This window comes from Drosophila tropicalis, unplaced genomic scaffold, assembly GCF_018151085.1.
Source record: "Drosophila tropicalis isolate 14030-0801.00 unplaced genomic scaffold, ASM1815108v1 contig_859, whole genome shotgun sequence".
NCBI classification, from domain to species: domain Eukaryota; kingdom Metazoa; phylum Arthropoda; class Insecta; order Diptera; family Drosophilidae; genus Drosophila; species Drosophila tropicalis.
In genome coordinates, this window is record NW_027173353.1 from 2989105 (window position 1) to 3004513 (window position 15409).

General features: G+C 36.1%; 3 protein-coding genes and 1 long non-coding RNA gene across 5 annotated transcripts; 1 reads left to right on the forward strand and 3 right to left on the reverse strand.

Annotated features, from left to right (window-relative positions):
- Window positions 1–9625: 9625 nt before the first annotated feature.
- Window positions 9626–10067, reverse strand: LOC137583107 (uncharacterized). The gene is made up of 2 exons (XR_011033359.1): window positions 9830–10067; window positions 9626–9768 (listed from the first exon to the last, which is right to left on the reverse strand). It is a non-coding gene; the product is annotated as an uncharacterized lncRNA (long non-coding RNA).
- A 3402-nt stretch (window positions 10068–13469) lies between these two features.
- Window positions 13470–14101, reverse strand: LOC137582170 (thyroid transcription factor 1-associated protein 26). 2 transcript variants are annotated; one of them, XM_068296620.1, is made up of 2 exons: window positions 13911–14101; window positions 13470–13851 (listed from the first exon to the last, which is right to left on the reverse strand). In XM_068296620.1, the coding sequence occupies exons 1-2, from the start codon at window positions 14034–14036 to the stop codon at window positions 13618–13620; spliced, it is 360 nt and encodes a 119-aa protein (XP_068152721.1). In that variant the 5' UTR covers window positions 14037–14101; the 3' UTR covers window positions 13470–13617. The 2 variants fall into 2 exon arrangements, with proteins under 2 accessions (XP_068152721.1, XP_068152720.1); XM_068296619.1 differs by having other exon boundaries at window positions 13470–13854; window positions 13911–14098.
- A 15-nt stretch (window positions 14102–14116) lies between these two features.
- mRpS18C (mitochondrial ribosomal protein S18C) lies at window positions 14117–14774 on the forward strand. The gene is made up of 2 exons (XM_068296618.1): window positions 14117–14248; window positions 14304–14774. Exons 1-2 carry the CDS (start codon window positions 14215–14217, stop codon window positions 14699–14701), a joined length of 432 nt encoding a protein of 143 aa, XP_068152719.1. The 5' UTR covers window positions 14117–14214; the 3' UTR covers window positions 14702–14774.
- Window positions 14775–14780: 6 nt separating this feature from the next.
- On the reverse strand, window positions 14781–15236 carry LOC137582057 (uncharacterized). The gene has a single exon (XM_068296486.1). The coding sequence runs from the start codon at window positions 15234–15236 to the stop codon at window positions 14781–14783; it is 456 nt and encodes a 151-aa protein (XP_068152587.1).
- Window positions 15237–15409: the final 173 nt, after the last annotated feature.

Below are 15409 nucleotides of genomic sequence, written 5' to 3' on the forward strand. Positions count from 1 at the left end.
TTCATTATTTTTATTTATTATTATTATTTTATCATTATTATTTTATTATTATTATTTCTTTATTAGTTTTTTGTTATTAATTAATTATTATTTTATTATTATTGCAGAATATTCTAGCGATGACTCCACTTCCGCAATAAGAGGAAAGGAAATAGAGTGGACCATAGCCCAATCTGTAATTGGTATTGGATCATTAACATTCAGATATGTCAATACATAAGTTTATTTTCACTTATTCCTAGATTAAGGAATACTTTGGGTAAGTAAGGAGATTAATCATTTTTGTTCTTTATTTTTATTTATTTCAGTTTTCGCTCATCTTTACGCTCTGATCTTCAGTGCTAAAATGTGAAACAGTGAAAATATATTAATTTTTTTAAACAAGTGCAAAATATTTAACATAATTACGAACAAAAGGTTTCCAGTGAATGTTGTTTTCATATCAAATACAAATCTTACGAGTTAAAGTGAATTTAATTAAATATATTGGTTAACTTAAAGAATTTATTTTGCAAGTATTTACTTTCAGTGTCAGTGTTCTTAGTATCTTTGTAATATCGTTTAATTTCTTTGGTAAATCAATTCCCTCTATCTGTCTTTGTTCAAATATTTGTACAATTTGTTTGGTCTCCCCCCTCTTCTGGTGGTCTCCTGTTGTCCTCCAAGTTTTGGAAGTATAATAACTGCACTTTCTTTTGGGCAAATGTTTATTTATGGGCGCGCAGTTTGTATTTATGGTCGAATCATGATGACAAATGTCAGATGTGGCAAACACTTGAAATATACACCCAAAAACCATATCCAACCCCCAACCCCTCCAGATTCTCTGCTGGACTCAACCCCTAGATAGATATATGTATTTGTTCTACCCTCATAGGAAAATGCTGGCCCAGTGTAGTGGAAACATTTTGCAAATATTTTGCCAAATATAAGAAATATTTATAGCCAGCTCAGCACATTACACACCTAATTTCTATATTAGTTTTTGTTTCTCTCCAGTCTCTAGATGATGACCAATGTGATGGGTGACAATGGAATACATATATGTATTTATACAACTTGATTGGTTTTTCGTCACGCCCGAAAAAAAAAGAATATAGAGAAACTCTGGCTCATCTTGATTCTTTTATTTTGTTTGCTGTTTGGTCATTTATCAAGAGATGAAAAATGCATACGATTTTTATGGTTAGTTTCTCCTTTTATAGCTGCCTCATTAGACCACAGTCAGTCTCAGTCTGAATTTTAGTCTGTCCAAAGGGTTTAAGCTTAACAAATGATGGCCATTTAGTAGCAACTAGAAAAGATGACGCAAAAAGCACAAAAACATCTTTGTTCTCTTTGTTCGAGAGGGTTGTGTGGCCAAACGATTTGGTGGAAAGGAGAATTATTTAATCGTGTGTAAGTAATAGTTATAAATTTTCCATCTATCCATTCATGATGGTCGATCTCTCTCTCTCTAATAAATATCTTTTCACAGTCTTTCATTAAAAAGTAATAATTTTGATTTACGCACATTTTTTATATTCAACGCTTAGGCAGGCAGCTGTTGAAATTTTTTTTTGTAAGCAACGCCTGAAAGTAGGCTAATAAATTCTCCTCGTAAACGGAAACAAGACACATTAACACCTCATTTTAAAGAATTAGAGGAGAAACCCGTGAAATAATATGTCCGTGTGTTGGAGTGGACACGGTTTTTAAAGTCCTTTTTGTTGCCTATTGTAAGAGGATATCCTTGAAGAAAGTTGAGCGTAGGAAAAGTCATATTGTTATTTCTTTGGGGTCGGCCTGTTAACATTTTTGATTTGCATTTTACAACTGTCAAAAAAATACTTGATTTATGTGCTTTGTCTTGCCTTGTGCCGTATTTGTGTTCCTCTAGGACCATTCTGACTTAAGTGTTCATGATCTAACGCATAATTTATGCCAATTTAATTGAATGCCCCGGCCTCTCGCGCTCACTCTCTGGCTGCTGTCTTTAACTTTACCTCCATGGAGTCCCCTGAGAGAGTGAAACTAAACAAACGCAATTGAAAACCATGAATTGCAAATGAATTAATTTCGGTCGTGGAACACACAAAACGAGTCAAAAGTTCAAATTGAATTTGCTGCTCATTAAAATGTGGAGCCACTTCAAAGTGGTTGCATATCATCAATTGTGGTGGCAAAATTTTGTGAACGTGAACCTGGAAAACCACTTAACCACATACGTTAACACATGGCCGTCAAGCTGCCGAGAATAACCACACTCACACATGTGTGTGCAATTTATGGTAGTTAAACGTCGCTCATGGTTAAAATTGGTTTTTAGGTGGGGGAATTATGAGCCATAATTAAGCAGAGGCGTTGTTCAAAAAAGGGGAAAGTTTTTATTGAAATGTTATGCAAAATGCTGTGAATAAGTCTTTGGGAAACCCAATATTTCTTTCAAATTGAGAGTTGAGTCCAACAATTCCACTCTTAATAGAAGCAAGTGGTAATAAATATTGAGTTTATGCTCTTCCTGCTGAAGACGTCTATGCAAATGGTTGTTAAACCCTTTGACTTTCCCCCCTCTAATATATTATAAGTATGTTCTTTCTGGGCCAGATGCCAAGGTTGGAACATTTTAATGGCCTTATTGCTTGCCATGTTCTCAAAACCGAAACTGAAAACTGCGTGATCATCTAATCTTTGGCAATGCCCCCATCACTCTCCCACCCCCACGACAACATGAATTTTAATTACTTTCAATGGCTGATATTTTAATTTCATACTGAACTGCTAGCAGTTAATTTCATTAATAAATATTTATGGTTGTGGGCGTATTTTAATGTTATTTATAGAGGGGGCTTAACCCCTTTTTTTCTACCACTTTTTATGTACTCGTTGCAGCATTTCAAGTTTGATGAGCGACACGTTTTTACCTTTTGCCTAGAGGCCATCGGTCATGGTCAACTGTCAATTCATTTGAGGATGCGAGAGCCAAAGAACCCAAAGGAGATCTAAGCGTAAATACATATAAAAAAAGGACATGTGGCTCGTTAGCTTGGCAATTGATTGATGGCTGAATTATGTGGAATGCCCGAATCCTCGACTCGTCTCCTAGGCAGACAGTGGCCAACAAAAGCCTTTATCGCACCTCCTTGAACTCTCAATGCACTTTCTCCAGCGTTCTCTTTTCGTTAGCTGACAGTTTAAATTAAATCAACTCCAAATGGGTTTCTATAGTCAACTTCAAGTGCGTGTGTGTGTGTACTTGGGTACAGTCTCGTTTACCGCCGCGAAAACTTTACATGGCATTTCATTGTCAGGTTTTCTCTTTCAAGTCCTTAAGCCCTGTGGAAACTTTCACAGATTAACTCAAATTTGTGGCTGCACAATAAATTTCACAAGGTGGCATTAAAAATTAAGCGCCACGACGACAAAAAAAAAGAAAGAAAAGGACGAACATGCAGTTGACTTTCTCACTGCCAGAGACACCCTGCCGCAACTAATTACACTGAACAACATGGTTTTTGGTATTTTAGATGACTTTTGTTGTAACATTGAGATGCTTTTTATCCTTTTTGAATCCTTTTGAAACTCTCTTCCAAGTCAAACATAACTCGTCTACAATTCTGCATAGTTTTCGAACTTGTTGCTGAAATTTTAAAACTTTTCTTTTTTTCCATTTAGATTTTTTATATTTTGTGTTCAAATTGTAATTAAAATAATTTCAAATTCGTAATGGGTAATGTTTTTGATTCCTGTTTTAACTCATGAAAAGTGTTCTACACTCTTTTGAACAAACATTTGACAATCAAATACTTCTTAAGCACTCTAATTTTCTGATTTCTTTAACAATATTATAAACAACAAAGTTACATATTTGGAATGGACATTGAGAATATTCCTGTAAGTGTCTAAAAAAAAACATATCCAAAAGTTATATTATATATATGTGTATTAACATTATAAATCGCTGATATTTAGCTAATCCTTAAGGATTATTGTTCATTTTTGAAGTTACTTAAAAAATCAAAGAATATTTTTAAAAATTGTAACGAAATTTCACAATTTGTTTTGATTTCATTCAAATAAGATGTATATCCCTGACATCCCTGAATATCCTTATAAATATAGACATATCTTAAAAAGGGGATGACATTTTCATAAATTTTTTCATACAGCCAAAAAAAACCTTGGAATTTTAATTATTTGTTTAACTTTCTTAACTTTAATGATATTTTATCAAACTATGTCATATAGACGACCCTTTCCCAGTGTGTATTATCCTTTTTGTCCTTTTTCTTTGATTTCTTCTATTCCTAATAATGTGGCTAAACTTTATCTCACAAGGGAAAATATGTTTTCTATAAAGAAAATATGGAATTTCCTACAAATAAATCGCCTAAAGGATAGTGTAACTATTTTTTAAGGGGTTTAACATTTTTTTTTTTGGCGTTTGCCTTTTTTACTTTGGAAGACAATAAATTTCACCTGAGTCTGTTCCTTGTCACGCCTTTGCATATGTCTCTGATTTTAGTTTTGCTTAATTTATAGATTAACTGCGTCGTAGCTAAAACTACGTGTAAATAGAAAGGAACTTCCTTCCTTAGTGTACAGTTGGAACCTTTTGTTTTCCATTCCCACGGCTCAATCAACCCCCTGAGCAAGAATGGTCGAAAATCTAATAAAAAATCCATTTTTAAACAAAAATGTGGCAATTTTTTCTCATATTTCACGTTTTTTTTTTTTGTATGGGATGAAAACAAATTACAAACACGTAATAAAAGACATATTTTCTCACTTTTATGTTAGAGATGGCCACGCCTACTAGAAGCAAATGTAATGGACAACCCGCTGATAAGTGTGACCTCCCCTTCACCCCTATTAGTAAAACATTTTGCTTCTGTTTTTCCACCGCCTTTTTTTCTATATATACATATATTTTTTTTTAAATTTTGTTGGTATAAATTTACATAATTTATGGGCAGCAACAAAAGTCACATACAGCAAGTGAAAACGAAAATTTTCCGTGTTTTTTTCATTAAAAATTTTGTTGATAATTTACGATTTTTTAAACTGCTCCCCCCATCTCTGACCTCTGCCCTCTTTGGACTCTGAGTCAGCTAACAACCAAGAAATGAGACGCAAATACTTTTTTGACTTTTGGTGACGCTTCATTAGGACCTCATTAAAAATCTTGCAGGATAACAAGTTTATTTTTATTTATATTCCATTTGAGCATTTTAACACGTTTTTAATTTTAATGCATTTTATGACTTCTTTAACGATGTCGCGCTTCGGTTTGCTTGTCAAGCCATCATCAACCGCAGGCTGACTGACATTTTACTTTCACTTGTTGAGTGAGTGAAACTACCTCGTTTCGACGCATCCTTCACCCATCCCCCACTCCTTTTACTGTCTCGTCGTCATCGTCATTGTCAACATCAATGTCAGACTTCATTAAGGGCAAAACCGGGCTGGAAGGGTGTGCATTGGATGGGTGGTAGGGAGGGTGAAAGGGCGCTTTCTCTCGCTGCGGTCTCAACGCTTATTGTTTTTATGACTTTCGCTAATTAGTTACGAAGTCATAGAATTTTACAGGAATTACTTTCAAGCACTTGCCAGCTTCAAGAAGTCAGAGTACTTTTGGGTGTTGAATACTATTGAGAGTGAGTACATTCTGAATAAATCAACTGGACCATTGACCACACTGATAATCTTACGGAAAATCAAGCTAATTTCCAAAATGGAAACTCATTAAGTTGTGGGTGTCTTGGGTCTATAAATTATTCAACTGGGTGGGGACGACAGCCCTAAGACTTGAGCATAATTATGCAGACTAGCAGAGGCAAAAAAGGGTTGAGACTTGAGCCTAGTCTTGCTGTGAGCCTCAGTAAATTAAAAAATCCTACGGTCCTGTCTTGGTTATAAATCAAAGTCACTGGAATTTGTAAAGATTTCATTCCATTTCCATACAGATCTCAGATCTTAGGTGGAGTTTGTGGCACTTTCTGTTGCTTCTTGGGACTTAAACTTGGTCCTTGTTTGCTGACATGTTTAAGACTTGTTGCGAGATTTATTGGCTAACCAACCAGGAGATGAACCAACCCCGAAAGCCAATTCAAAAATTGAATTTCTTCTTGAAAAGCTTTGCTCGTTAGTCCTAGGCTAATCATATCAGAGAGATTGTCTCCCGAATATAACAGGACCAATCCACACATGTGCTTTTATCTTTTCTTTTGCAAAACATTTTCACACATGTTGCCAAAGAATGCCCTAATACGATTATTTGTTTGGTTTTTTACCCCAAAAAAAAAAAAAGAAAAACTTTCAATGAAATTGAAAAATTCTCATAAATGTCGTGTTGACACCCCACAAAAACAAAAAAAACGTCCGATAGATAGACAAAAAATCAACTCATCAAAAGGTACAGCCAAAGCCGAAGGCTCTTTGTGCAAACTCAATTTGATTTATGGTCCAAATTGACAAACAAAAAAAAAAAAAAAAGAAGGAAGACAGATTCTTGCATGGTCACTTTAATTTTAGAATTATGGAACTTTAAACTAGGGGATGGACCGACCCACACACGCTTTGGCCGGAAGTGAATTATGTCATCATGTGAGGTTATGTAATGATGTGTTGTGGTACAGTTGTGTGTTAACATTCCATTCCATTTGATGGCGTTGCGTTGACTGTACCTTTTGACCGCGTGTGAAAACAGGAAACGGCACGCGTCGCTTGTTAGTCGCTGGGCGAAAGTTAAAGAGCAATTGAAATTGGTGAAAGAGCACAACCTATATACACCCCACGCCATCTCGACTAGATCGAAGCAAGCAACCCTCTTTGTCTCTTGGTCTAGTCCTTTTTTTGGGGGGTTGGCGTTTTGTGTTTGTTGTTTACCATTGAAGTGCCTCAATGGTTTTAGTGTCAGCTTATAGTTTTGACATTTGTCTCTCATCAGGCTGGATGAGGATGCTGTTGATTGTAGATGACTATCCCTATGCCATTTGGATGATGAATCGTTCGCTGAAGTGTAAAATATGCTGTGAACTATTTCATTAAACCCCAAAACAGATCAGATCTGGGCTCAAAAAATGTTTAAAATAACTTGAATTCCTTTTGTTCCTTCTACAATTTGATAATTTTGTTCATTTTTTTTTTCAAATGGCAAATTGGTTTTTAATTACACAAAAAAAAAAAAAAGGAGCAAAATCCCATCTGCCCGTGGCCACTTTCATGCTTAACTGCACCTGCTCTAGGACGAACAGGACAACAGAGTGTTGGGGACAAATTTTTCGTGTCCTATGAGAGAAAACGAGTTATATGTTTCATGGCTTTTCAATTGTAATTGAAATTTATGCGCATATTTCCTCCCCCTCCCACTCTCGATCGAAAGGATTCCAGAGCAGAGCAGAGCTCAGTTCTGGTGGTGGTCACGTGTTTGGCAAAAAAAAAAAAACAAGAATAAAGTGTTGCAAATTGTTGAAAATTTGAAAATTTACATGCACATTTGTCTGATGGCAGCAGCTATCAGGAGGAGGCGGAACATTGTCCATGTCCTTGTGATTTACAGACCCTCACTTTTTGGTTATTTATGAGCAGGGAAAAGTGCATGCGGAACAACATTTTATTGTAATTTCGGTTTGTTCATGTGTAAAATTTGGAAATTGTTGTAAATAATTACCCTAATGGCATAACATTTTCTTCTATCCGTCAGGGCCGCATTAGCCATACAGCAGGATGATCATCAAAAGTTTCATGATTCATGTTTCATTCATTTATTTATTAATGTGAAAACACTTTTCAAAGGTTTACAAATTCAGTTTTTAAAGTAATGTAAAATAACAGCAAATCGATTTAAAGGTTTAAGTCAATTCCTAGAGTATTTGAAAAATATATGTCCTTATTTTCAACTTATCAACTTATTATTCTAAATATAACTTATAGAAATCGGTAGATTGAACGTTGTTTAACAATTTCTCAAAAATCATTATCTTTGGAAATCTGTAACTTTGCCTGTTTTTGACCGACTTTCATTAATGTTCCAACTTTTAGATTAAAAAGTCAACTTTGAATTAGCATATTGGTGGTTCTTTTTTTAACCGGGCACTGGCCCAATCCGGCACTGCTTTTCGGTACAGTTTCGCATACGCTAGAGTTAATTTTTGTGAGACGGTGAGACGGCAAACGACGCCATTTGTAATTAAGCTTAAACCGTTAATATTTCAGCAAAGATAAGAGCGAAAGGGCCAATAAGAATTGGGGGTATGGGCAAGGAGCGAACAATAAATTGTGGAGCCAAAAAAGTTGGTCCTTTCGTTTGTCGAAGGGGGGGAGGGGAAGACAACTTACCACCACCCAACAACAATTTACGGCCCAATGAAAGCAACAAAAAAGAATTTCCACGTTTAGAGTGTTAATTTTCCAGCCAGATTTTCTTATTACATCTCCTTTCTTTTTCACTTCCAAGCGATAAAAGTGAAAATTCGCCTTTTCGGGGTTTTTGGTTACTGTTTTTGTTTTGTTTGTTTATTTGTAAATGGCTGGAATTTAATTAGCATACCAAATCGTTAACAAGATTTCAAAGGCCAATAAGTTATGCGGATTGCGAGTTGGTCAACTGAAATCAACATCTCGATGGCACAAGGTAATTACTTTTGGCCCAGACAGAAATCTTCGGCTATAAACAGAATTATTCGATTTCTCTCATTTTCAAATATTTATATGTAGGTACCTATTTGTATTTGTAGTCGTTTTATCGATTTAAAATCTTGTACTAAGTTTAAAAATCTATTTTTGGCGGAAAATCTCTTGCCAAAAGGATTAATATTTATAGCCAAATAAGCGTTTTGTATTGCCATTTTCCAAATGGTTCTAAATATTTTAGTTTCAGTCTGAAATCTTCACTTAATCTTACTTTTATCTGTATTAAAGAAGGAACTCGTTTTCTTAGTTTCTTATTTATTTTCACATTTACAATGTTAAATATAGTATTTATACTAGACCTAAACAAAAGTACTAGCAATAAATCAGTTTTCTTTTCATTCTTTAAAAATGTTTTAGAATTCTGAGTTCCAATTTCAGACAAAAGTTCATTGAATATCAAGATCTCTTGTCCATGTAGTTAACTTTTAAAAAGAAATCAAAACATCTTAAAGATCTTGTAAACTTATTTTCAGCGGCAATCCAAAAACATTTTAAAACTAACGCCCTTTTGTTAAAAATAATAAAAACAAAAGAATTTACCGATTTCGAAATAAATGCTTGTTTTAAGAAAACCTTTAGGACTGGCTCTACAATAGGGATTTGGTATTCGTTTCAATAAGACTCCATTTGTATTTTGAAATCGCAATTAATAGACTTTAGAGATTAGAGCTTTGCATATCCATTTAAGAAACTACAAAAAATTGAATCCTTTTGAAAACTTTCAGTCAAAATTTGAACGGAATACAGTTCAAATGCAGGGGAATCTAAAAATGAGCCAATATATAAACAATTTTCAACAAAATTTCCAAGTTTTTCCAATATCTATAAGATTGCTTTTAGTCTCAAAAACCAGTTTATAGAATAGAAACGACTTTTAATTATGTTTTGAGTGTGTTTTAAGTATATTAACTAACAATTGAAGATGTCAGAATCACAAGTATTAGTCCAAGTGTTGAGAATTTAGGTCTAAGTTTATTTTGTTTATAAATTCTTTTGGTTTTACCTACTTAATAATAAAGAATTCTTATTATCTAGTCATAAATAAATATAAGTAACTCTAACTCTAAGATAAAAGCAGTTAGCCAATATGAATATCTGCGAAATAGAAAATTCTTCTATTAATCAACAATTCATTTTTAATATTAGTAAGACTTACTATTATGGTGTATGTTAATTTTGATATTGGGTAATTTTGGCAATCGAAATCCTTTTGATTTCCGTTTGGGTGCTGCTTGAACATTGCCCAGGGATAATAAGAGGACAATCACAAGAAGCCACTCAATTTTAAGGAATTTCATTTTGGTTTGCTTGAAGAACGGCAGAGAACTAAGTAAAAGATTCAGCAAATAGCGAAAATTTATATTAAATACTAGTAAACAATGATGATCTCACAATCAGTGGGCTAGCCCAGCTGGTTATCTGCTGTGATGAGCTCTGCTGACAATGAGACGACTGAAAAGTGAATCCCCTGCTCCTCTCCGTTGAGATGTGAAATGCACAGAAACACACACACACACTCACACACACACACACACACAACCAGCCAGCTGTTTGGGAGATAAGAAAGTACATACACTTAACCCATTGTTGGCCCGCTGAGAGGAAAAAACATTCATAAATTGCATTATAAGCGACCTAAACAAAACATTTATAACTCTGCTCGACTCTCTTGTTCCCTTACCCTGTCTTTGCCCTTCCCTTGTCTTAAATAACCATAACTATTCATTATCGACACATAAACGAGCCTTTCGCACACACTCGCACACACACACACACACACACCCCAAAAAAACACTCATAACTTGAAATTTTTATTAAATAAACAGAACAAAGCAATGTGAATGTCACAGAGGACGAGGAGGGCACCGGGACATCCTTTTGACCCACAAAAATTGGATATGCGAAATGCATATGGAAGGGACTCAAAACCCTTTCGCTTCCCCTCCTCTTCCTACCCGCTGGTACATCCTGCGTAATTCAATATTTGACTATATGAGATTTATGGCCAACGGGGTCTAGCGACTTCCGCGCTGATGCCAACCAAGACTGAGAGAAGACACGTCCTCGTTTTCTATTTGTATAAAGTATAATTTTTGATTTAGTGCGATTTTGTGTCAACGGGTTAAGCAACAGGGAGCAACAGGGGGTGGTGGTGGCGAAGGCGGCTGAGGAGGCAGGGGTGGCAACTTGGTGGGGGGTTGACTAAGCGCAATAGTTTTGCAATATCCTCCTCAAAGTGAAAGTTTTCGATACTTATTCACTTTCCTAATATACTCTTGACTAAAGAGGAGTCTGTTCATTTGCATAAGAACTTTGGAAAAGTGAATTTTAATATACATATTTAAATAAGTAGTTAATAGTGTGAGGAAGTTCGTCCTCAGGGTTCAGAGCTTTCAATTTTGAGGACTTCGAGGAGTTTGGCCAACATTTTCCTTCTATATTATATTTGTAGAAAGATTATGGAAAGATTTCTATTCTTTTTTAAGTTATCACTTAAGTTAAGTTGGTCTATCTATTGTGGGTTTGGTTCTAAGAATACTTCTAGGAATAATTTCAAAAGTTCGATTGTGATGTGGGCTAATTCTTATTGTCTTTCAGCAAGGATACGATGGTTTCCTAAGACCTATATAGTTCTGTTTCATCTTCCCCTTCCCCAAATGCTATCCTATGTATTCTACACACTTCTTCTTTGCAATTCAAAGGGTATAAAAACGTCGGCATCAACAAGATTTGACCTATTCGATTGGTTTTTTCCCCTCTCTTTTTGTTTGCTTTGGTTGAATGGTTGGCGGATATGAGACCACATGCTGATTGTCATTTTGTTGGTTCAAGTGCCAGGGAATTCTTTGAAAATAAACTTTAATAAACCCCTTTCTATGTGCAGCTCCCACCCCCCCACCACACTTTCCCACTCTCTATTATGCAGTACGTCCTAGTATATTCCTGCAACTCGGTGAACGGAAACGGATGTCTTGCCAACGGAATTCGCATAAAACTTTATTTTTATTCTAATGCAAAGAATTCTGAAAAAAAAATAGCGAAAAGACTTTCCAAAAAACGCGCCTGGTTACAAATTGGATTGTTTGCACATATTCACGCGGGAATTAACAACGGGGGAGGGGGCGATGACTAGGTTTGGGTTGTCAGGTACAGGATGCAAAATGGCAATTCTACTGATAAGCCGCCAAAAAATCCAATTTGCCGTGCACCCAACACAAAGCTTAAAAACCAAAAAATTTACATAACTTATGTCTTTTTTTTTTGTTGTTGTGTTTTGTATGTGAAATCAGGAATCAAAGGGTTGGTTGATGGTGCCGCACGGCCGGAAGTTTCAGCCATGAAAATTTATTACAGGTTGCATAAAATTTAATTTTCAAAACTGAAACGTGCCCCGCGAAAATTTCCATTGAAAAAGGATGCTGCTTCTCATCAAAGTTTTTTTTAGAGTCTGAGAAAGGTGCAAAGAAATGGAACATTTTAGTGTCAAATATACTTGAAACTTTCGATTCCCTTACCTGATAATAGATGCTGCTTGGGATGGTCTAGTATGTCTTTGGATGGTCTACTTGGGTTTAGATTGGGATTGGATTTGGCGATAAGTTGAATTCTGTTGACTTGTGTCTTGCAGTTTGTGATCTGTATTTAGAAATATCGTTAAAAAGAAGCAGTTAATTTGAATTTGAGATGGTTTTGGGTCCCTGTTTCGAAAAGCGGTTTCCCCATCATTAATTTTAAGGATGAAAAAGAAAAATTTGTACCGATATTTAAAGAATGGAATGTAGTGGAGTTTGCCTTGACTTTGTACTTGGATTTTCTGCGGAATTAGTAGAAAACCAAACAAATTCTTCATTAGGCAAAGCTTATTAATGCTAATCATTCCTTTCCTGGACTCCATCAGAGTCAATCGGATGAGGTGCTGAGTGGCTTAATGAATGGAGAATGTTTGCCAGGTTCCATGGTAATGCCCAGCGGATTACCTGACTACCTGTGCAGTATCGCTATCCTCATGGAACTGGCAAGCGATTCCTTTTTCAAATTCAAAATAGTCACGCAAAAAGATTGCATTAGTTACATTATGTTCGATGCCTCCTTCTTAAGTACAAAGAAAAGATACTGAATGTCGTACAGGAGAATGGATGGGATAAAATCCTTCTTTCCATCGTCCGTATCATCAAATTCACTCGCAGATTATGAGCATTTGTTTGGTGGGCTTGAACACGATCGGAGGCTTTCCATTCAGGCAATTCTTTAAGTAAATCAAGATATCTTCATATAGCTTGCTCATATTGGATTCACCCTCGGCATTAGGTGTCAAAGGCATTCGGTGGGTGTTAGTCGCATGATGCATGGCCTTAAATGCGTGACCCAAACTAAAATCTTTCGGATTGATCAATGAGGTGAAGTGTATTTTATACCCGAATATAGGGCGAATTCACATTCCGAGGGGCTGACTGAATTTTCGCATTGCTTTGATTCAAAAAGTGGCTAAACGAAGCGTATACAAAATTGGTCCTCTGCAATTCCTGATTGTGACGAGCTACAAGCACCATTCGTTTAATTTGTGTCTCCGCAATAAGATTTTTCTTTTTCCTGTTTGCAGTTGCCTCCTCCAGCTTGGCAAGAGTGTCTTGACATTTGTGATGCTGCTCCATACTAAGGTGTGTGGTTTCCAGGACTTCAATTCTTGGCGATAATTAGGACTTTCCAAATCTGTACGATGTCTTGATTTTAGGAGTTTCTTCAATTAATTCTGAGTAAAGTGGTGAAAATTTAATGTATACATAAGTACTAAGATCTTTTAAATGGAGACTTGGTTTACTTTTTTTTACAATAAATAGAAAATATTAGCTTAAACGCTAAGCTATACAACTTATTGTTAGTCTTGTGTTAAAGTTAATTACAAAGTTTAGGCTACTGTCTATATTTGATCTAATTATCCTTCATTTAACGTCCCTTCATTTCTTCAATTTGTTTCAGGAGCAACTGCATGCGATCCTTCATCAGTGGCTGACCCTTTTGGGTGCGTTTGCTGATGGCTTTGGTTTTTTCCAAACGTTGCTTCTTGTACTCCTTTATGCGTGCATCCTTTTCTGCTTTTATTCTCTGACGTTCAGCTTCGGCTTTGGCCGCATTTTGTTGACGTATCATTTGACGAATTTGAGGTTTATTGGGTTTATCCTGCTGATGGAGTGTCACTTTCGATTAGTTGAAAACTCCACAAAACATTATAAACTCACCGATTTCTGCTGGTTTTGTTTGGGCTTGAATTTTTGCTTGAAATTCTGTTTATCGTTTTGTGTCCTATTTACATTCTTTTGTGGCGGTTTTCGAGGGGCATTTCCCTTTTGCGTATTTGGCTTCATTTTGTTGAAAATGTAAAGCGTAAACAAATAAAAATAATCTGCACGTGCGGTATCAGCTGTTTATATTAAAGTGACCGTACAATATATCGATAACATTTGGTGGTGGAACTGGTTCATTACATTTATTGGTTAGCGCATCACTAACAAGAAATTGTTATTGAATAAATTTTGTATAAAAATGTTGAAAATAAGCAAGTTGATAACACAAAACGGTAATCAGATGCAAATATAAATAAAGGAAACGCTTTATGACATATTTTCGAACAGTTACAGTTGCCAATTTGACCGGCAAGAGACATCTGCTCACCTCCACCCGCCGTTTGGCCGAAGTCGATTCCAGCTCAGTCCACAGCAATCCGGATGAACCAATTGACATAACAAATCCCTTTCAAAAGGATCCCCAACAGTGTATACTGTGCAAGCACAACATCCATCCTCATTACAAGAATGTGAAATTGCTATCACAGTTCCAATCGCCGTATACTGGACGCATTTATGGTCGCCACATTACCGGATTATGCAAGCAAAAGCAGGAGGATGTGGAGAAGGCGATTTTGCGTGCCCAACAGTTTCTACTTATGCCTGGTTACCACAAGGACTTGGACTTTTTGCAGGATCCCAAACTCTTTGACCCCGAGAAGCCTGTGCGGCCCCATAAATACTAGGAATATTCTTTTTCAATTGTTTTGTTTTATCGTTCAAGTGGTGTAAAATACATATTTGCCTACTTATATATAATTACGGTCAATCCTCCTCCAGGTATGAAAGCATGTCCAGAGAGATTCCTAGTTGGATCAGTAGAGATTTTTTGCTTTGTCGTGGCTCAATTGAAGCTTGTAGATCGTCCATAGCAGCCGCGAATCCAGTACGCCAAATCTCAATGTCTTTTTCCAGTTCAATTGTACGACTGTTCTTTGACGTGGATGGCGGCTCTGCATCTTTTTGTGTCTCCTGTGCAATGTTCTGTTCTGTTTTAACAAATTCCAATCGTTTTTTGGTCAACTCCTTGCGTGGAAGTCCCAAACCTGGACGCTTACAGCTGTTTGATTTGGTTTTTAGCGGCAGTGTCTTTGTGGCGCGAGGTGTTTCGGTTTCCTCTTTATTTTCTTTTCGATGCCTACGCAAGCCTGGCGTGGACAAACCTAAGCGGAGTCTTGGCCTTGTTGCGGGCTTTGGTGTTCCACCCGAGTTTTGCTCCATTTAAGTGAAAACAGTTGAATTCAGAGAAACTTTATTTTCAACAAAAATTTAAAGGCTGTCAAGGAGTTGCCATATTGCTTACAACAGTAAGCAGCTGGCGGGGTTGCCAGATAGCTCAAATAACTATTGAAAATAACCGCACAATTCAAAATAATTTACTTTATTTTGTATTT

Excerpts from the sequence above, each read along its gene's own strand:
- mRpS18C (XM_068296618.1), top strand. The coding sequence starts at position 14,215 with ATGTTGAAAATAAGCAAGTTGATAACACAAAACG. Across the intron at positions 14,249-14,303 it reads CAAGTTGATAACACAAAACG|TTACAGTTGCCAATTTGACC; the intron begins GTAATCAGATGC and ends ATTTTCGAACAG.
- LOC137582057 (XM_068296486.1), bottom strand. The coding sequence starts at position 15,236 with ATGGAGCAAAACTCGGGTGGAACACCAAAGCCCGCAACAAGGCCAAGA.
- LOC137582170 (XM_068296619.1), bottom strand. The coding sequence starts at position 14,036 with ATGAAGCCAAATACGCAAAAGGGAAATGCCCCTCGAAAACCGCCACAA. Across the intron at positions 13,855-13,910 it reads AACAAAACCAGCAGAAATCG|CAGGATAAACCCAATAAACC; the intron begins GTGAGTTTATAA and ends ACACTCCATCAG.